Source organism: Lampris incognitus, chromosome 11 (assembly GCF_029633865.1).
Source record: "Lampris incognitus isolate fLamInc1 chromosome 11, fLamInc1.hap2, whole genome shotgun sequence".
Taxonomy (NCBI): domain Eukaryota; kingdom Metazoa; phylum Chordata; class Actinopteri; order Lampriformes; family Lampridae; genus Lampris; species Lampris incognitus.
In genome coordinates, this window is record NC_079221.1 from 43,761,047 (window position 1) to 43,782,808 (window position 21,762).

General features: G+C 43.5%; 2 protein-coding genes across 2 annotated transcripts in view; both read left to right on the forward strand.

Annotated features, from left to right (window-relative positions):
• Positions 1–6,449: 6,449 nt before the first annotated feature.
• pofut2 (protein O-fucosyltransferase 2) lies at positions 6,450–13,870 on the forward strand. The gene is made up of 9 exons (XM_056289908.1): positions 6,450–6,647; positions 8,466–8,719; positions 9,192–9,336; positions 9,566–9,676; positions 10,100–10,166; positions 10,696–10,821; positions 11,704–11,884; positions 12,229–12,352; positions 12,596–13,870. The coding sequence occupies exons 1-9, from the start codon at positions 6,472–6,474 to the stop codon at positions 12,747–12,749; spliced, it is 1,338 nt and encodes a 445-aa protein (XP_056145883.1). The 5' UTR covers positions 6,450–6,471; the 3' UTR covers positions 12,750–13,870.
• A 3,896-nt stretch (positions 13,871–17,766) lies between these two features.
• Positions 17,767–21,762, forward strand: part of abca12 (ATP-binding cassette, sub-family A (ABC1), member 12) — a 112,336-nt gene continuing 108,340 nt past the window's right edge. The window contains 2 exon segments of the mRNA XM_056288934.1: positions 17,767–17,832; positions 18,667–18,760. Coding sequence (XP_056144909.1) covers positions 17,767–17,832; positions 18,667–18,760 — 160 coding nt within the window.

Genomic DNA, 21,762 nt, shown 5'->3' on the forward strand with positions numbered 1-21,762 from the left:
AAGGAAATAGTATTACACCTGTATATAGCTACGGTCACAGATCTATACAAGCAGTGTTACAAGTGGTTTCATTTCACAGCGCGAGATGGATGAAGATCACAAGCTGCACCTGACCCAGATTTCAGGATGTGCGTTTAAAGAGATGAGAGGGACGAGGCGCTGGCTTTAAACGGAAACCTTTCAGCCGTCCCTGCCGCAGAGAGACGGCCACCGAAGAAGATGTGGATGTCCCTCTTGCTTGGTTCCTCTGATACGGATATAAGGTGAGGAAGAGGAGTGTATTGATAAATGTATAGACAAGCCAAAGTCGACATGGAGGAGTGTCCACTGCGGTGGTGGGCAGAGAGGGGGGGGGGCACGTGCCAGGTTGGCACACATGCCTATCAATCAGGAACAATTTATTGTCACTTATTTCATGTACTTGGCAAAAGAAACGAAATTCCGTCTCCCCCAGCCCACAGCAGTGCAACACAAAAACACACACCCCAAAATTCCCAAAAACGACACCGCCATGCTGTGTTCCCGTCAAGAATGACCGTTTTGATACTTTCACTCTGTAATCAAAATCTGTTATTTCATCTGAAACCTATGAGGCTTCATGACATCCTTCACCCCACCTACTTTAATGCATAAAAACAATTATAGTGAAATTCATGGAGTTTTCTTTTTTTTTTTGTCATGTTCTTACACGTTGTTTCATTTGTAGTGTCTCTGGTCAAAAATGACCGGTCCTGTAAAATGAATATCCAAGGCTATTGTACAGAAGGGAATCATAAAGTACACACACACAAAACATACCCAGCTCTACAACCTACCACTTTTACAGATTTTCTCACGCCTTCCACTTGTATACAGTCCAGGCCCAGAGGTCACGGTGGATGAGCGCCTGGTCCCATTCAGAGGCCGTTGTCCTTTCCCAGCAAGCCTGGGAAACCCGGCATCAAGACACGGGCAGCCTGTGATGCCCGGAGTAGCTATGCATGGAATATGCAAGTTTATGCTGGAAAACCAGTGCACGGAGGGCGAGAGAAAAACCAAGGCATGTCCTTGATATGACAAAAGGGCTAAAAGGTCACAATATCACCCGTGACGATGTCTTTACGTCATATGCCCTTGGAGAGGAGCTTCTGAAGAGGAAGTGGACTATGGTGGGGACGGTGCGTAGGAACAAGGCTGAACTTCCATCACAGCTGGTCCGAAAGAAAGAAAGACAGGGCACGGTTCTCTTCCATGTTGGGTTTTACTTCGACACATACACTCGTGTCGTACTGTCCTAAGAAAAATGCGAAGGACGTTCTGCTGATGAGCACTCTTCACACGGACGCAAAAATCGGTGGCAGGCGGGACAAGAAACCAGACATCATCCTACACTATAATCACAGCATTGATAAGGTATTGCATTTTTCTTTGCCTCCTGCTGAATTAATTTGCTCTGTATAGAAATACAGCATAATTGAGCACTCTGTTATGTCATCACAAATTCTTTATGAAGAGGCACCAAACCAAGATATGTTGATGATAAACATAAAGTGGCAGCGGGGCAAGTTCTACAAGAGGAGACTTTTTCTGGAAGAGCTCGGAAGAGCTCTGGTGACTCCACTCATTCAGAGACGACAGCACCCTCCACAAACACCAGCGTCAGCACATGTGGTGACGGCGGCACAAGCCAGGCAGGGAACACCTGCCTCTGCAACAACTCCACTGAGGAAAGGAGATAAGAGGAAGCGAGGCCATGTCCGCACCCCAAGACATGTGAAAACCAGTCTTGTGCCAGAAGTGCAACAAGTATATCTGCAAGGCACATGCCAGTATAGTCACTTACTGCAACTCATGTCCACGAATACGTGAACAAACGCACACATACATGCAAATTCACTTACACTTTCCCTCCATCTCACTGTCTTTGTGCACATATACACACACACAAATGTGCAGACGCACACCAACACACTCAGTCGTTCATTCTTCCACCTTATCTCTCGCTCTCTTTTTCCACACATACACAAACACGTGTTCTTGTATTGTTCATGTTCATTTCCCATAAATATTATGGGGTCCTCATAAAGTATCAATAAGTTCCCCCCCCCCCGATAAGCTTTAAGAGTGAAAATCATTGTTACCGTTGTTATTTGTCATGTTTAACGTATTCCAACGGGTGTTCTTCTGAATAGGTGTGCTCCTTCTTCAGAAATCACACCGGTCATTTTTGACTGAGAACACAAGCGTTATTATGTTGTAAATTTCAAAATGTTTTAATGTATAATTTAAATTTGTGTTCTTAATTGTTAAATACATAACAATACTAATAATCCTTAAATTTAGAGCTTTACTGGTTGTGCCTATGCTAAGAACCTTAATAAATTTCACTTATTTTGAAAGAAAAAAAAAACGAGTGCACAACATCATTAAACAAGGAGTAAAAACTAAAATACATATATACACTACCGTTCAAAAGTTTGGGATCACCCAAACAATTTCGTGTTTTCCATGAAAAGTCACACTTATTCACCACCATATGTTGTGAAATGAATAGAAAATAGAGTCAAGACATTGACAAGGTTAGAAATAATGATTTGTATTTGAAATAAGATTTTTTTTACATCAAACTTTGCTTTCGTCAAAGAATCCTCCATTTGCAGCAATTACAGCATTGCAGACCTTTGGCATTCTAGCTGTTAATTTGTTGAGGTAATCTGGAGAAATTGCACCCCACGCTTCCAGAAGCAGCTCCCACAAGTTGGATTGGTTGGATGGGCACTTCTTTGAGCAGATTGAGTTTCTGGAGCATCACATTTGTGGGGTCAATTAAACGCTCAAAATGGCCAGAAAAAGAGAACTTTCATCTGAAACTCGACAGTCTATTCTTGTTCTTAGAAATGAAGGCTATTCCATGCGAGAAATTGCTAAGAAATTGAAGATTTCCTACACCGGTGTGTACTACTCCCTTCAGAGGACAGCACAAACAGGCTCTAACAGGTACTATTTAATGAAGATGCCAGTTGGGGACCTGTGAGGCGTCTGTTTCTCAAACTAGAGACTCTAATGTACTTATCTTCTTGCTCAGTTGTGCAACGCGGCCTCCCACTTCTTTTTCTACTCTGGTTAGAGCCTGTTTGTGCTGTCCTCTGAAGGGAGTAGTACACACCGGTGTAGGAAATCTTCAATTTCTTAGCAATTTCTCGCATGGAATAGCCTTCATTTCTAAGAACAAGAATAGACTGTCGAGTTTCAGATGAAAGTTCTCTTTTTCTGGCCATTTTGAGCGTTTAATTGACCCCACAAATGTGATGCTCCAGAAACTCAATCTGCTCAAAGAAGTGCCCATCCAACCAATCCAACTTGTGGGAGCTGCTTCTGGAAGCGTGGGGTGCAATTTCTCCAGATTACCTCAACAAATTAACAGCTAGAATGCCAAAGGTCTGCAATGCTGTAATTGCTGCAAATGGAGGATTCTTTGACGAAAGCAAAGTTTGATGTAAAAAAAATCTTATTTCAAATACAAATCATTATTTCTAACCTTGTCAATGTCTTGACTCTATTTTCTATTCATTTCACAACATATGGTGGTGAATAAGTGTGACTTTCATGGAAAACACAAAATTGTTTGGGTGATCCCAAACTTTTGAACGGTAGTGTATGTATAACTAAAACTGTCATAAACACTAACGCTTATGTATGTTAAAAGATTTAAATCAAAATTGATCAAAATGAAATGTTTACAAATAGCACTATTAACCAGGCATATATCAATTGTGAGAGTGGTGATTGGAACGGACTTCAATGGACATGTTGGTGAAGGGAACAGAGGTGATGAGGAGGTGATGGGAAGGTATGGAGTCAAGAAGAGAAATGTGGAAGGACAGATGGTGGTGGATTTTGCAAAAAGGATGGAAATGTCTGTGGTGAATACATATTTCAAGAAGAGGGAGGAACACAGGGTGACGTACAAGAGTGGAGGAAAGTGCACACAGGTGGACTATATCTTATGTAGGAGGCGCCATCTAAAAGGGATTGGAGACTGCAAGGTGGTGACAGGGGAGAACGTAGCTAGGCAGCATAGGATGGTGGTCTGTAGGATGACTTTGGAGACCAAGAAGAGGAAGCGAGTGAAGACACAGCTGAAGATCAAATGGTGGAAGTTGAAGAAGGAAGACTGTTGTGTGGAGTTCAGGCAGGAGTTAAGACAGGCACTGGGTGGTAGTGAAGAGTTGCCAGATGGCTGGACAACCACTGCAGAAATAGTGAGGGAGACAGCTAGGAAGGTACTTGGTGTGTCATCAGGACAGAGGAAGGAAGACAAGGAGACTTGGTGGTGGAATGAGGAAGTACAGCAAATTATACAGAGGAAAAGGTTGGCAAAGAAGAAGTGGGATAGTCAGAGAGATGAAGGAAGTAGACAGGAGTACAAAGAGATGCAGCGTAAAGCAAAGAGAGAGGTGGCAAAGGAAAAGGCAAAGGAAAAGGCGTATGGTGAGTTGTATGACAGATTAGACACTAAGGAAGGAGAAAAGGACTTGTACCGATTGGCTAGACAGAGGGACCAAGCTGCAAAGGATGTGCAGCAAGTTAGGGCAATCAAGGATAGAGATGGAAATGTGCTGACAAGCGAGGAGAGTGTGCTAAGAAGGTGGAAGGAGTACTTTGAGGGGCTGATGAATGAAGAAAATGAGAGAGAGAGAAGGTTGGATGATGTAGGGATAGTGAATCAGGAAGTGCAGTGGATTAACAAGGAGGAAGTGAGGGCAGCTATGAAGAGGATGAAGAGTGGAAAGGCAGTTGGTCCTGATGACATACCTGTGGAGGCATGGAGATGTTTAGGAGAGATGGCAGTGGAGTTTTTAACTAGATTGTTTAACACAATCCTAGAAAGTGAGAGGATGCCTGAGGAGTGGAGAAGAAGCATACTGGTACCGATTTTCAAGAACAAGGGCGATGTGTAGAACTGTAGCAACTACAGAGGTATAAAGTTGATCAGCCACAGCATGAAGATATGGGAAAGAGTAATAGAAGCTAGGTTAAGAGGAGCGGTGATGATTAGCGAGCAGCAGTATGGTTTCATGCCACGAAAGAGCACCACAGATGTGATGTTTGCTTTGAGAGAATGTTGATGGAGAAGTATAGAGAAGGCCAGAAAGAGTTGCATTGTGTCTTTGTAGATTTAGAGAAAGCATACGACAGAGTGCCGAGAGAGGAGGTGTGGTATTGTATGAGGAAGTCAGGAGTTGCAGAGAAGTATGTAGGAGTGGTGCAGGATACGTATGAGGGAAGTGTGACAATGGTGAGGTGTGCGGTTGGAATGACAGATGGGTTCAAGGTGGAGTCGGATTACATCAAGGATCGGCTCTGAGCCCTTTCTTGTTTGCAATGGTGATGGACAGGTTGACGGACAAGATCAGGCAGCAGTCTCCATGGACGATGATGTTCGCGGATGACATTGTGATCTGTAGCGAGAGTAGGGTGCAGGTTGAGGAGAGCCTGGAGAGGTGGAGGTATGCACTGGAGAGAAGAGGAATGAAAGTCAGTAGGCGCGAGACGGAATACCTATGGGTGAATGAGAGGGAGGACAGTGGAATGGTGAGGATGCAAGGAGTGGAGGTGACAAAGGCATTTGAGTTTAAATACTTGGGGTCAGCTGTCCAAAGTAACGGGGAGTGCAGTAGAGAGGTGAAGAAGAGAGTGCAGGCAGGGTGGAGTGGATGGAGAAGTGTGTCAGGAGTGATTTGCGACAGAAGGGTACCAGCAAGAGTTAAAGGGAAGGTTTACAAGATGGTTGTGAGACCAGCTAAGTTATATGGTTTGGAGACAGTGGCACTGACGAAAAGACAGGAGGTGGAGCTGGAGGTGGCAGAGTTGAAGATGCTAAGATTTTCACTGGGAGTAACGAAGAAGGACAGGATTAGGAACGAGTATATTAGAGGGACCGCTCAGGTTGGACGATTTGGAGACAAAGCAAGAGAGGCAAGATTGAGAAGGTTTGGACATGTGTGGAGGAGAGATGCTGGGTATATTGGGAGAAGGATGCTGAATATGGAGCTGCCAGGGAAGAGGAGAAGAGGAAGGCCGAAGAGGAGGTTTAGGGATGTGGTGAGGGAGGACATGCAGGTGGCTGGTGTGACAGAGGAAGACGCAGAAGACGGGAAGAAAGGGAAACGGATGATCCGCTGTGGCGACCCCCTAACGGGAGCAGCCGGAAGTAGTAGTAGATATCAATTGTGACCGAAAGCACAAGTGTAACCAGGTTTTGAACAAAAACAAAAAAAAAACAAACCGCTCACGTTTCTTTTTATTCTCAATCAGTCCTTTACTGAGTTAGACTTGATGTGTGTGTGGGGGGGGTTTATTTATCTATTTCTATTACTTTCGATTTCCAGCGCTTCCTTCGCAGGCGCGTCGGCGAGGGCCGCTGCGCGGTTGCTAGGCAACTGCCGACGCTTTCCTCCCCCCGGAAGTGCGTGGCTCCCAGAAGGAAACATGGCGCACGGACCGCCGCTGTTATCCGCTCTATGTGCCCTGCCGGGGCAGTTTGTGAGCGGGTTTCCGGCGTATATCCTCGTCGTTTTGGCGGCTGTAGCCGCGGGAAACGCCGACGACGTGTTCAGCGCAAGCCGCTCGCCCACCGTACCCGTCGCGGCGGCCAGGGACATACGGTGAGACTGGGTTCTAGCTGCACGCAGCACGCTAGCTCACGATGGCACCGTGCATGCACTCCACAAAAAAACCAACAACTATATACAACGTTGATCAACAGTCAATAAGAGATATCGCCCTTCAAAATGTTATTCAATTGTTACCCCGGATATTGCGTAACGTGGTGTATGCAGTTTCTTCAGTCGTGTGCGCGCAGGTCTCCGGGACCGATTTGGGGATAACGGTATATCGCTGACAAGCAGGGGCGGATCTACGGGGTGGCAAGGGGGCTGGCAGCTGCCACCTCTGGGACACAGTCTTGCCACCCCGTTTATAAACCAGATAATATGTTTTTAAAGTATATTTTATGTACATGCATGGTGAAGGTCAATGAGACCCGCGCAAAACTCGTCTCAAACAGAAGTCGCCGATTTAGAATCCCCCCCCCCTCACAGGCGCGGATCTACGGGGTGGCAAAGGGGTGGCAGCTGCCACCTCTGGGACACAGTCTTGCCACCCCTTTGCCACCCCAGGAAAAAATCTCTAGATCCACCACTGCTGACAAGTGTAGGACATTTTTTAGTTTTAAAGACTTGAATGTCTCCTTTCATCATAATTGCGTTAACAGCGTTCACTAGTTTATCCTTGCCCCTTATTTCGCCCGCATATAGTCAATATTTGAAGAGTGCGTTGTTATTCTTTGTTAAGTACTCTTGAGAGCCAAGAAACCGGAGCCAAATTCCACGTGTGTGCAAACAATAAATCTGATTCTGATTCTGGTAGTTGGGTGGCCGTGGTGGTATTGGGCGAGCTACGTTGAAGTGTACATCGTTTTCTTAAGACTTTACAGTCATTTGATAAGGCTTGATGGGCAAAGACTGATCAGCCTTTGGTTGGATCCCACAGCTTAAAACCCAAAAGTTATATAGGTTATCAGCCAATGATGCTGCTCTAACTTGCTGGAGCCACATCGGTCATACTGTTTTGTCTATGTGCCCATAATCGAGGTGCTTAATCCTTACCCTTAACCAAAGAGCACATGTACACTCGTGCACATATCAATAAAAGTGAAATCGGCTGCAGACGTTGCTACACTTTTTGATGTTTCAACTTTACAGTAAGCAGACATTTACATTTAGAAGGATGGTTGCGCTGCTTAACTCCCCCTTACTGTAATGAGCCGTGTCTTTGCTTTTCTATTTTCCCTGCTTTTTATATTAAGTGGTCTACTGTCATTGGAATAAACCTCATTTGTATATCACTTTTTAATTGATTGAAATATAATGATTTTTAGAGCTGACTCGGTTGGAGGAACCATCATAAATGTATTCCCATTCCAGCAACTGAATTTGCGTCAGCCTAAAGTGAGACCAGTTTATTTTTAATGGTGTGTAGGAATAAAGAGTATTTTTGAATTGGCTTTTTCAGGTGGGTAAAGAATGATACATTTGCTACATGATTTAAAAGTGGCTATGCTACCTATAACTATCAGTGGGATTAATACATATTGTTCTGCATAACAATATCAGAAATTTCATGTTAATTGATTATATGAACTAATGGTAGTATGTAAATGTAAGATGGGGCTAAGATTTTAACCTTGAGCAATTGACACTATTTGCTGCACAACTCCTGCGACTGTGGGTTATTGTATTCGACCCCAGCTCCATATCCCATCCCCCTCAACAGGGAACCGAACCTAACTTTAATTTCTATTGAGGATCAAAACTACATTCCTTAATTTTCTGTTAAATTTGTTTGTTCTTGTATTCATAGACAGACAATTCTTGCAATTGATCCCCTCTCTCAGGACTCTCAAATGTCTCTTTTCATCTTAGCTACCTTCTGTATGATGTGAACCCACCAGAGGGTTTCAACTTGCGGCGGGATGTGTACATCCGCATGGCATCCCTGGTCAAGACCCTGAGAAAGGAGGGAGATGACTGGGTCTTGGTTCTTCCCCCCTGGGGCCGGCTCTACCACTGGCAGAGCCCTGACATCCACCAAGTCCGCATTCCCTGGGGCGAGTTCTTCAGCCTTACAAGCCTGCAGGTCAATGTGCCTGTCATGGAGTATGAAGAATTTATGGCTGGTGAGTGATTTAGGGTCTTGGCGATCACTTACTCTTGGCCTGCACCCTTAGTCTCTCTAAGTCAACATGTCGTTAATAAGTTATTTTTAATGTTGTTTTATTCATAAAAAGTTAATAATTTTCAGGTCCAAAGGCCCAGTCAGTTGATAACGCTCGTTACTCATATTTGAGTTGACTTGTTGCACATGCAAAGCATATGGATTGCCTCATGGAAGTTGCATAAGGACTTAAAATTATTACAGCGCATTCATAACTATTGCTATGAACAGTCTTGAATTACTATTGATTATATGTGAATTATTCATTTTGTAATGGCATTTTAAAGGTGGTTTCACCACATGATTACTTGTACAGTTATTTGGTAAAAAGCAGCTAAGACACAACCTATACATAACTTCAATAAGCTCGTTTATTATGGAAAATCTCTGTTGGCTTGCAGTTGTTAAATTTATTTTGTCCTTCTTTTGCTCAGAGTCTGGAGGCCCATTCATTGACCAGGTTCTGGTGTTGCAGAACTATGCTGAAGGGTGGACTGATGGGAAATGGGAGGAGAAAGTAGATGAGCGACCTTGTATTGATAAACTGATGTTCTCCAAAGACAAACAGGGGTATTACAGGTAGAGTAACCCTTTTCACACAGCACATTATCAAAAAGTTTAGAAAACTCCTTTTATTGAAATCCAAATACTTGTGTAATTAAAGAGTAAGGCAATGATTGAGAAACACTGGAGATCCTTAACAGATAGTGACAGTCAAGTTTCCCTGTTGTTCAGTTCATCCAGCTGCCCCTAGTCAGTGTCTTGTCTCCATACATAACCACCTGTCTCACCTCTGTCTGTTTCTAAGGGGCTGGTTTTGGGGCTACGAGGAGACACGAGCGAGGAATGTCACATGTGTGTCAGCCCAAGGTCACGCATCGATCCTCGCCCCAGTTCTTCAGAAAAACCTCACAGCAACGTGAGTCCACAGAAGTGGCAAATAAACACACACCAAACTGATTTCTGCTGTGTATTGTAAATTGGGTGAAAGTAATTTTAAGTGGTTTGTAAAACTGATTTGGGAAAAGCCGAATAGACCAGCAAGGTGTCTACTTCAGTGAGGATTTTTTTTTTGTTGCTTCATCTGATCTCGGTGAGTGTCAAGAGATGCGCTAGCTTACCCATGCTGTTTGTTATGTATGGATGATGCTATTCTACCAGTGACCACTAGTTGGCACCTGTATTCTATATTGCTGTTGTCTGGGTGGTAACCAACAGAAGAAGAGCTCCTAGTAAAGCATGGAAATGAACAGCCGTGTGTGCGTTGTGGTCCCTGCATCGTGTGTGAAATTGTTTACACCATAGTGTTATTAGCCAGCTACATAATACTGTTCTTTTGCAGATCAGTAATGCTGGACAGAGCAGAAACAGTTCTGCATGACCACTACGCTGGGAAGGACTACTGGGATGTAAGTCCTGCTATAGTCACTTATAATAGTTCTGATGAAATTTTCAATGATAACCTGAATTATATGATCTTCATCTTGATCCAGCTGGCCATATTTCTCCGGCTTGGTCGGGCGTCCCTACAGACACAATTGGCCATGTCTGCTGGTGGGAAGCCAGATGTGGGTATGTGCCCTGGTCGCTGCACTAGTGCCTCCTCTGGTTGGTCAGGGCACCTGTTCGGGGGAGAGGGGGAACTGGGGGGAATAGCGCGATCCTCCCATGTGCTACATCCCCCTGGTGAAACACCTCACTGTCAGGTGAAAAGAAGTAACTGCCAACTGCACGTATCGGAGGAGGCATGTGGTAGTCTGTAGCCCTCCCTGGATCGGCAGAGGGGGTGGAGCAGCGAACGGGATGGCTTGTAAGGGTGGGGTAATTGGCCAAGTACAATTGGGGAGAAAAAGGGCGGAAAAATCCCCCCCCCCCACCACCAAAAAAAGGCCATATTTTGATGTAACCACTTGAAACAAGGCTTTTTATTTAATGCAGACCCGCCGCAGTATGGTTTTTGCCAAACACCTGAGGCTCATAGGAGATGAGTTCAGAGCTAAGAACCTGAACTCTACAGACAGCAGTGACCATACTGTATACAATGAGGACTGGACTCGTATGAAAGTGAGTGAGGTTCTTCTGTTTTAAAAGGAAACAATCATGATTGCTCTAGATAGAGATGCAGGGATATCACTTCATTAACAATTAATCTGTGAATCGCTGTTTTCACAAGGCATTCGGTGGCATTCTCTATGAGAGCTGATGTGGCGTTATTATTTGTATTTTCTTAAACAACGTATCCTGTTTCGAAGTAGCCCACTGAAGGCAATGGCAAACCGGGAAGTAAGGGTTATAGTTTTCACGACAGAGTATCCACCACTTTTCCACACAATTTCAATGGCATTTTAGGGCCCAGACACACCAAACCAGGCGTCGCCTGCCGTCTGGGCCAAAAAGTAGCACTTGAGCACACAGCAAAGACTACAGCTGATGGCCGACTAGCATGTACGCTCTGCACTGATTCGCTAAGCTGAACAGCCAATCAGAGTGATCTCCCTCACCGACGGAAAGCTGCTGACAGGTCCGACTGGTGCCGACAGTGCAGGACACACGGCAAAAACTAGGGTCACAGACGCTCACCCGATATTGGCTGACGGCCGACTGTCAGCCTGGTGTGTCAGGGCCCTTAAGAGACGCAAGCAGACTGCTCAATATTATGCCTGATAATGAAGTGTTATCCCTACAACATATAACGAGATAATTTTGAAAATCATGATAAGCTTTGCTTTTAATGTGTTAGATTTTTCTCAGTTAGCATTAAAGAAACTTGCTCATGACTCGAGTATGATACTTGTATGTTTCTGAGTGGGTTTTTTTTCACAGTTCCATAGGTTGCAGAATAAATTAATTTATACCTAAAAATAATTGGTAGTTTAAGCTTTATTAGCCAGCATTTAGGTGTAAGAAGTTTGCAACAAGTTTGTACTGTTTTTCTTTTTTTCTTAGTCTAAGCTGGGTTCAGCTAAAGGCGGACCATATCTGGGGGTCCACCTCCGCCGGAAAGACTTCATTTGGGGTCACAGAGAGGATGTACCCAGCCTCAAAGGAGCTGTGAAGACAATCCGCAGCCTGATGAAGAAGCACAAACTTGATAAGGTGTTTGTTGCGACGGACGCAGACGAGGAAGGTAATTTCTGCACATGCCTGGAATAGAATGTGCATCCTAAGATCACCCAAAATGATATAGAGATAGCCAATATTTCTCAGGCTATTCCCAGTGCCGTATGTTTTCATTTGGCTACAGCTACGACCAGTATGAGTATTCCGTTTAATGCATGTTGATGAAATTCCCACCTCCCAATGATGGGAAGAGGTCACCAATGGTAAGAGGACAGCTAGTTAAACGTTACCCCTGATAGGTTTTATCTCAAGAAGAGAGTAGTATATAACTTTTTTTCTTTTAAATACTCAAATTAAGCCAATAAATCATTCATGTCATCCAGTACTGTAAGTAGCTGTATGCCTTGGCAGAGCTGGAGCTGCTGAAGAGGAGGCTACCAGAGATGGTACGCTTTGAGGCTTCTTGGGAGGATTTGGAGCTCCTCAAAGATGGAGGAGTTGCCATAATTGACCAATGGATCTGTGCACATGCAAGGTTGGTCATATCACTCTCTTTTCTTCATTGTTAGCCAATCCACCCAAGATTTTTTTTTTTAAATTCATCAGCTCATGAATTGACCCAATGAACAGATTTCAACCTGAAATACCAGTAAGGCTGATTTTATATGACAGTCTGTAGTTTCAAGATCCTTGGCATGATTTCATGTGGCATTGCAAGGTATTGATTTCTTGGATAAAAATTTGGCAATTATGAAGCATTTTTATTCAAAATTTCCAGGGTCTTCATTGGAACATCTGTATCCACCTTCTCTTTCCGGATCCACGAAGAGCGAGAGATCCTGGGTTTTGACCCCAAAACCACATACAACCGTTTCTGTGGGGACGCTGAGAAAGAATGTGAACAGCCCACGCACTGGAAAATAGTCTACTGATTTCAAAACACACCTGATTCTCCTGACAGAAGTGCCAATTTTTTTGTATGGGATTCAGAACATATTGGAAGCATTTTATAGTATATTTTGTGACTTTTGTGTTTTGAAAAGTTGTGCAATCAGTTCAGTATTGACTGAATGGCTGAAACTGAAGTATGACTGAAACCCGTGAGTTCAAAAGGCCAAGATTTTAATGTGAAACACGATTTAAGGTTCACCACTTCAATATATGGGTTCAGGTTGAAAGTAGGGAGCTTAAACCTATATGTTACATATTTTCAGTGTTTACTGTTATGTTCCTTTTACCATTAATGCCAACGGCACTGGTGAAGAAAAAAACACAACTGTTGTGCGGTTTCTTTCATGAAAGGATTCTTTTAACTTGCCGTTTGTCAAGAGTGGTGTTTTCCAGCTCGTTCAGCCTCCCGTCTTCTAAAAAGTGAGTGTCAAATTACCTTTCATCTTAACCTCATAATTCCGGTGTTTTCTTTCTTCAAGACCAGTATCAAAATCTGTTATACAGGGTTACGTTATTAAGCTATAGATGGTCGGGGAAGATTTTTAGGGAAAGAAACCAAAGTTAGCTGTCTGCTATCTTATGCCTGTACATAACTCTTTCTATCTTGCCTTTTTAAAGTACAGAATCCTTTGTGGAACACTGCTTGACTGATGCTCCTGTGTACTGGTTTTCTTTTCTCTGAAAGGAAAGACAATGAAACAAAAGTATTTGCTGCATGCAGCCTGTCGGTAAGAGACGGCCTTTTCCCAGAACACACCCTGATTTGTATTGTTCCAGCTGACCCATGCTCTCAGCTGCCTGTCTCCCACATTGTCTCTTCCCTTGATTTGAAGTGAACAATGCGGAACTTAGACTGAGCTCAGGACATAAGCAATGTTTGAGTATGGCAGCAGATAATCAACCTCTCATCACAGCTGGTTTCCGAAGATTTGGGCAATTGTTATTTTCAATCCTGTCCCTCCCCTAAGAGGTTTAATATTGACAGCCTGTTTAAAATGAAAGAAAACCCCTAATGTATATACAGAAGAGGTCTTTGTCTCTATTGACAAGATTCTTGTTTTGAATGCTGGTGACGCACTCAGACTTAAAAACTTTACCAAACCGGAAAACACATTGGATCATACTACACATATTTGTTTCTTTTTCCACTGTTTTCATTAAACTGGATAGTGTCACATAACTAATTAAGCAGACATGAATATCAAAAGTGATGTCACAGAAGTACCACAGCTCGTAGTAGGTGCCTCGGCCTTACCTCGTTTGTTTTTTCTACATCCAACTTTTGATCGACACGATGAGGACACAAATATGATATTGTGCCAGCTGACTTGTAGGCGTCATGTTCCATGTGAGCTGCTGTCGGACCGGCTTTTTTCCTCCATCTACTAATGAAAGAATGCACGTGTACCAAACAGGTTCACGGAACGGTGGTTTCAAGTTCAAGTTGTTATATATAGGCAAATGCACCATACAGCGTGGCGGGCAATCAGGGGCGATTCTAGGATCAGAGCTTTAGGGGTGCTGAGCACCCAGAGTGCTGGCCGGCCAGGCAAGATAAATTTGGGGGGGGGGATCAAACCATTTTCGAGGCATGGGGGGTGCTGTATTTTTGTTGTTAAAATATTACGTTTAAACCATATACTGGATATGGTTTTGACATTTCTTCGGCTTATTAAACATGGACATACAGTAAAAAATAAAAAATCTTCAATTTTAGGGGTGCTGGGGTTCAATTTAGGGGTGCTGCAGCACCCCCAAAAATGGGCTAGAAACGCCTATGGCGGGCATCATGGTTGGCAACAGGGGCGATTCTAGGATCAGAGCTTTAGGGGTGCTGAGCGCCCAGAGTGCTGGCCGGCCAGGCAAGATAAATTTGGGGGGGTGGATCAAACCATTTTCGAAGCATGGGGGGGTGCTGTATTTTTGTTGTTAAAATATTACGTTTAAACCATATACTGGATATGGTTTTGACATTTCTTCGGCTTATTAAACATGGACATACAGCAAAAAATAAAAAATCTTCAATTTTAGGGGTGCTGGGGTTCAATTTAGGGGGGCTGCAGCACCCCCAAAAATGGGCTAGAGACGCCTATGGTTGGCAATGAAAATGCTTCGACGTCAGCTCGACCTCAACAAGCTAAAGATGACGCAACAGGTTAAGTATAACCAAAATACATCTAAAAATTAACAACAAAATATATATAAAATGGTGACACTGCGGCATTTCTTCCCCAGCGGATTTAACAGAAACTCTCAATAAAACCAGCGAATAGACAAAAAAATAAAAAGAAAAAAAACCCGCCATTGTCAAGCAGCGCTAACACGGCGGCCATCTTCGACGGCACCGGAAGTGTCCATTTTGCGGCGCTTGTGAACGTCAACGTTTCAACTATATTGTAACGTGCATGGATAAGAAGACACGCTGGCCGCTGGCAGGCGGGTCTGACCCTGTAGCCGAGCGGTTAGCGTTGTCTCCTGCGGTGCGGGCGATACGGGTTCGCCTCCCGGCCGCGGCAGTTCCTGTGGTCGCGTTGTCCCCCCGAATTCGCCACATATATAACCAAGTCCAGTTGCGCTTTATTCGATTCCTTTGGATCAGTGTTTCTCAACCGGGGGTCCGCGGACCCCTAGTGGTCCGTGGTGTAATTGCAAGGGGTCCGTGAAAATAAAACATCTTTTAAAAAAAATATCCTATGACATTTATAGAAATAGGATTATTTTACTCAAATGTGACTGAGACCTTTATCTACCTAAACTATAAAGGGTAACAGGACCTTTTTCTCTAATTACCTCTGTTTCACAAGTGTAATTTATTGTATTTTAATAAGAGATCTCGCTCCCGTTTGCATTGTTAAAAGTTACTGCATAAAATTCTGTTGTTACATATATCTGAAAGTTACTGAATACATATTCTGTTTTGTTACATATATCTGAAAGTTACTGCATAAGAATTCTGTTTTGTTACATATATCTGGAAGTTACTGAATACATATTCTGTCTTGTTACATATATCTGAAAGTTACTGCATAAGAATTCTGTTTTGTTAACTATATCTAAGTTACAACTGAAAGCTCTTATTTTTGCCCCAAAGAGTGAATAAATGCTACAATGCAATTTAAAATGGAGTTTCTACTGTTTCTATCAAATTGCAACCCCCCTCCCCCAAGATTAGGTAGAGGGGTCCTCAGGGTAGATCAAAAATACGCAGGGGGTCCAGGACCCCAAAAAGGTTGAGAACCACTGCTTTGGATAACTATGACCTGGATTAATGAGAACATTCACAGACATGTTTCATGCTTGGCTCTTGTTGAAAGCCTGGCAGCCGCCTGGCTTTATTTCTATTGTAGCGAATTCGGGGGGCAATCCGAGATACCGTCGCCACAGCCGGGACGCGAACCCGTATCTCCTGCACCGCAAGCGACAACGTTAACCAGTCGACTAAAGGGTCCGACCCATTAGTCAAGGACCAACGTGTCTACTTATCCACGCACGTTACACTATTTTCTCCATCCCTTTTTTTTCATACGAGGTCTGCCCCACCTGTAACGAAACTTTCTGTCTGAATCTTTTTTTAAATTATTTTTGCCGAGGCCGTCACACCCTTCGGCGATCTCCATCCCCCTTGTGGAGCCCCGCAGGACTTCCTGTGTGACGTCTCCCCGTAGGCTTCCCGCGGGACGGCGGCGGGGCTTCTCTCAGAGGACACCCGCCTGAGCAAATGGCCCTGACTTCGGCTTCCAGAGTTCTCCTATTGCCCCCCCCCCGCGTCACACCCAGACGGTCTTTGTAGAAAGACGCGCGTTTCTCCTTGTCGGTCGCATCCAGTTGGTTCACGGAGCGCGTTTAAAAACACGTTGGCCGTCATTTTCCAAAAAAAAAAAATGTTGAAAATATCAAGAAACAAAACAACTGATAAGAAAAAATCAAAGCGCAGTGACGAAGTCAAAGAGCACCTCAGGCACGCGAACGCGATGGTATCTTTGCAATATTCTGAACGACACCACGTGGCCGTGTCGCAAAATAGCCCTTCATATACTGCGGGCAACGTTTGAGTTCGAGTACGTGAGTGGACAAACGGCCGTCAAGCGGCAGTATTAAGAAGACCGCGTCCGCTCCCAACGCGCGCGCCTTCTCACCACTACGTCACACGGCAGCGGTCGGGAAGCACACGCCCACTGCGCTCATTGGCCTTCACCTGGAGAGAGAGAGAGACAGAGAGAGAGGGGGGGGGGGGGAGAGAGAGAGAGCTAGTCCGCTGTAGTTTACACCTCACCCTCACTTAAAACGGATTACTTTCGCTGGCTGAGAGTCAGATTTGCCTCCGCTGTTTTCTTTCCTACCACACACGGCTGATGGACAGGGCTCGCCGCTGACTCCCATAGCGATGCTCTCCTCCCAGCTCCGTGGTAAATGACTGACAGCCGCAGACAGACGTCTCACAAAGGTAAAGCCAGCTCACCGCCACGCAAGTTAAGTGTTCTCCACAGAAAAGGCGATATTTGTATTTCAGATGACAGAAGTTCTCAGAGAACGCTCAAAACTTTTTCTTCTTCTTTGCTTTTGTGGATCAACATATAGTGGAATGTGGCCCAGCATGCTGTACTATATAACCAGACAGTGCTCTGCTGTAGGGTTGGAGTCAGGTGGATGGGTTGCGCTTTGGTTGGTTCTTATTATTGACTCCTATTTGGATGACTTTGGCCCCCATCACTGTCACGTGTAACGTCCTCTTACTGATGCGGCCTTTAAGTCACAATCTGATCTGCGGCTGAAGGGGTTTCTGAGCTAACGTGTGGCCTGGACACCGTTCACTTCACTTAACTATGTGGAACTGCCAAACGCTGCCAGAGAGAAAGTAGCCCAGCTTCCCCTTAACTAATTCATATAGCCTCAGCATGCACCTGTGAAAAGAAAATGTGTTCACATCATACAAAAAAAGAGTAGTATATTGGTCACATAGCCTACGGTTGTGTTTTCTTCCCTTAGTGTCCTCCACCGATGGCATTCTTACACCAGTTACGACTTCTTCTCTGGAAAAACGGTCTTGGTATCATCAGACAACCGGTAAATGATGGGATGGGTTACATGCAGAGCACAGTTTCCCCCACGGGGGTTAATAAAGTATGTCACAATTTAAAAAAAAAATCATTTAAGCAAGCTGCACTCTTCTATTGGTGAGTTTTTTTCATATAAGAGATTGAGTGATTGATTGATTGATTGATACTGCAGTGATTCAGTGGGATAATTCATGTTACGCTGTCCATGTGTACCTATATTAATAGTGACCAACAAAAATGATCCAAAGTTAGTTCTGATTCTGACTGTCTTGCCTCTCTCTCTCTTTTTCTCTCTCTCTCTCGCTGTCTCTCACTCTCTTTTTCGCTCCCTTGCTCATGTTAGTGTCTGTGTATAAGTGTGTAAAATTCAGTAGTTATCACTTATAAAGTAAATAGCAATAGAATAAAATAACAGGTATTTTTATGAGTATTACTTATTAAGAGTGTTTTTTTTACAAGAGAATTAGTATCATTATAGTCCATCACAGTATTGGAATTGTATATTTGAGGGATAGTGAAAAATATAGTGGGTTTTTTTTTATGGCAAAATTAGTGTGGTGCTACTGAAATCATATGAGTACACTGTAAATTCTAACAAGTTTACCTGAAGAAATTAGGAAACTGATTAGCTTGGGGAATGTAAGTAACTGAACTTAATTGTGTCAAGTAATATGAAATCAATTTCACATAAAATCACTTCACATAACTTGACACAATTAAGTTCATTTACTTACTTTTCCCAAGGTAATCGGTTTCCTAATTTCTTTACGTAAACTTTGAGAATTTACAGTGTATGTATTTAGTGCTTTGTGGTGGTTAAATGTGCTGTTGTGTGTTTCAGGGATGGTCGCTGACTCTGGTGGTCTGGCCTCTGGTCATCTTCATCATCTTGGCCATCACCCGCTACCAGTTCCCACCAGTAAAGAAAGACACATGTAGGTGTACATTTTAATCTCCATGTTCGTAGTTACAGAGGAAATGTGTCTAAATGAGTCTGCGATTAAGTTGCTGCACTGTTTCCTCACGCTTTTCACTCCTCCTCCTCCTTCTCCTCATTTGTTATTTTCTAAGTTATTTCTTCGAAAACATTTATAGGGAAATTCTGTTTTCGCACAATTTCAATTTTTGTTTAAACGTCACGAATAGTTAAAAAAATCTGAAATACGGAGAGCTAAAGATTAAAAAAAAAAAGAAAAAAAAAGATGACCACCCATCCGACAACATACGAAGGGAGAGTTGAGTTGGCCAAATTTATGATTTATTTGTTTGGCGTGTCGCAAAACAAACAGCAATGGTGACAAGCTGGGGTCGGTATGCTGCAGTGTCGCAATCCCTGAAAGTACCGCGAGTCAACTTAATGCTTGAATACTTTAAGTGGATTGAGCCTCGGGCCTCTCCAAAATATTAACATGATGATGTTTGCACTCTTTTATTTGGTTGACCCTGCTAAATCAAGTAAATGAGGGTCCCTGAATGCACTGGTCAACACTGGCGGTCTGGGGCGGTTCACCTGGGGGTGGGGGGGGGGTGTGGCAAATACAAACACTCCAAGAAATGATTTTTGGACAAAGGAAGGTTCTGGAGAACTGTGCACATATATTTTGGAAACTTAAGTCCACGAAGAAATGTGTGTCCCGGTCAGTTTTAAGGATTCCCTTTCCCGGTTGGCTCACGGGTTATAAATCATGCTGTCGGCGTAAGGCCATCCATCCTCCACACCGCGCTTATCTTCTTGCCCCCATCATGACTCATCAGCCCATCGCCAACTGAAACACACCTGCACGGGGGAGAGGGTATTCGTCCACGGGTGCATTTCCTTGACCAGCTAGGCCTCTAATGGCTTCCTTTCAGTCCCGACCGGCCTTGCTTTTCACACAGAAACACATCTGAACCCACATTACGATGGCCTTTGTAGCTCTTGTGTCCAAGCAATTTTTTTTACTGATCATGTGACTTACTTCAGGACACCTAGGAGAAGACCGGCGTTTCATATATAGACCATTACGTCCTGAAACACCAACGGGGAGGTGATCCAGCAGGTCAACTGTGCAGACAGCGACCCAGAGACTATTATTACATCCGTGCAGCCGACATGAAACACGCCACGGTGGTGTTGTATTGTCATGATATAAGCATATCTTTAACATTACTGAATAACTATGCTTATATGTGGGACCAAATGAAATGAGTTAGCTATGGGTAAAATCCGTACTGTCGCCTTCGATTGGCAGAGGGGGTGGTGGAGCAGCGACCGGGACGGCTCGGATGAGTGGGGTAATTGGCTGGGTACAACTAGGGAGAAAAAGAGGGGGGGAAATTAAAAAAAAAAAAAAGAAAGAAAGAAAAATCACAGTAACCCATTGCCCAGAGCAGACTTCCAAACCATTAGTGATCAAAATACATATATAATCATACACAAATGAAAACAAAAAGGGTTGATAATTACAGTTTTAGCCGTCACAACACCTGGATCAAATTTCAGAATCGTGTTTACTGGCCATGTAGGTTTGCACACATGGAATTTGACAACACTACAACACAACAATCTTCGGATATATACCCAAGGATTGACTTATACAGGGGAAATAAGAGGTGATGAAGTGCAGCGGTGCAATGCAATATGATATTAAATTCAAAGAATATTACATTTTAGCCGTCGCACATTCACTTTGCTGGAAGCAGTTAGTTCATAGATGTGTGTTACGACCATTTAACCAAGAAAAAAAAAAGTCAACTCCCGGGATTACAAGTCGCTTCCCTAACAGAACAAAACCCCACAACTATCACAAATAACTTAAAAGTGCATCAGCAAAGTGCATAATGTGCAAATGAAAATCTACCCTGAGCACTTGTGATAAGCTTTGGGTTCCATTCAGCGAATGACTACGCCCAATTATTCCTCCTGCTTTTGTGTGTGCGTTTTTTTTTTTGTGGTTTTTTTTTTTGTTGTTTTGTTTATCATTGCTCAATTCAATAGCTGGGATTTGCAGTGTAATGTGATGCCCTCCCCAACCCTAATGTGAAACCCGAGACACCAAATCTGAACAATAGGGCACCTCCCTTCCAAAGTCATCTGCTGTCTAGTTGTGTGTTTTTTTTTTTTTTTTGCTCGTGTGTTTCTCATGCAAACCAGCACTGTCACGGACAAAACCTCAAACAGGCGACAGACAGAGCTCTCAGACACATCCAGACAATGCCGATGAACTGATAAAGAGAATATCGGAGGCAGCACAGCAGGCCTGTGCACCACCGTTTCCCACGCCAAAGAGGGTAATTCACTCACAGTTCCCCCAGAATACACCTGGCATGTGCAGTTCATCAGTGAGACACGCTTTCACCTGTATTTTCACCCAATACATAGATGCTATGCCTCCATTACTCTCGAGACGTGCCCGTCTCTTCACCAGAGACAGTTGAAAGCAAGCCAAACCCTTGGCTAGGGATCAAGTAAAACGTCTAACCAAACATGTCTTACATACGCTACACAACAGTTTTACATTAAAATATGGATCTTGACACACAGGCCTGTTATCGGGGGTACATACCCATTTGTTTTTCCTATAGGCTGAGCTCTGCAATAGCCAAAGTGTCTTGCTGATTGTAGATTATCATCATCTGAGCTTGCGCGACAACTTCACATTAACTACATTGGCAACGGCGAGTCGTTTCAGCTATTATCCTGTTTGCAATAGAGACAGATTCAATTTGCTCTCATTCAATTTCACATTTCTGATATCAAAAACTGAATCGCAACTAGTTCTTTAAGTTTCAGTAATTTTAATGTTTAATTTTAATTGCAATTTTTTTTATTTTAATAGCCAACCAATTCCAGTTGTTATGTCACAAATACGGTTTTGAGTTTTAAGAATTACAACTTTTCCCCCCCATTTATTTTCAGTGGGTTAGCATTTTGAACAGTTAAAATGCCAATTGTTGA

What these genes read in the sequence shown, in the direction of transcription:
- pofut2 (XM_056289908.1), top strand. Translation starts at nt 6,472, where the DNA reads ATGGCGCACGGACCGCCGCTGTTATCCGCTCTATGTGCCCTGCCGGGG. An exon ending in GCGGCGGCCAGGGACATACG is followed by an intron (nt 6,648 to 8,465) that starts GTGAGACTGGGT and finishes TTTTCATCTTAG; the next exon opens with CTACCTTCTGTATGATGTGA. An exon ending in GTATGAAGAATTTATGGCTG is followed by an intron (nt 8,720 to 9,191) that starts GTGAGTGATTTA and finishes TCTTTTGCTCAG; the next exon opens with AGTCTGGAGGCCCATTCATT.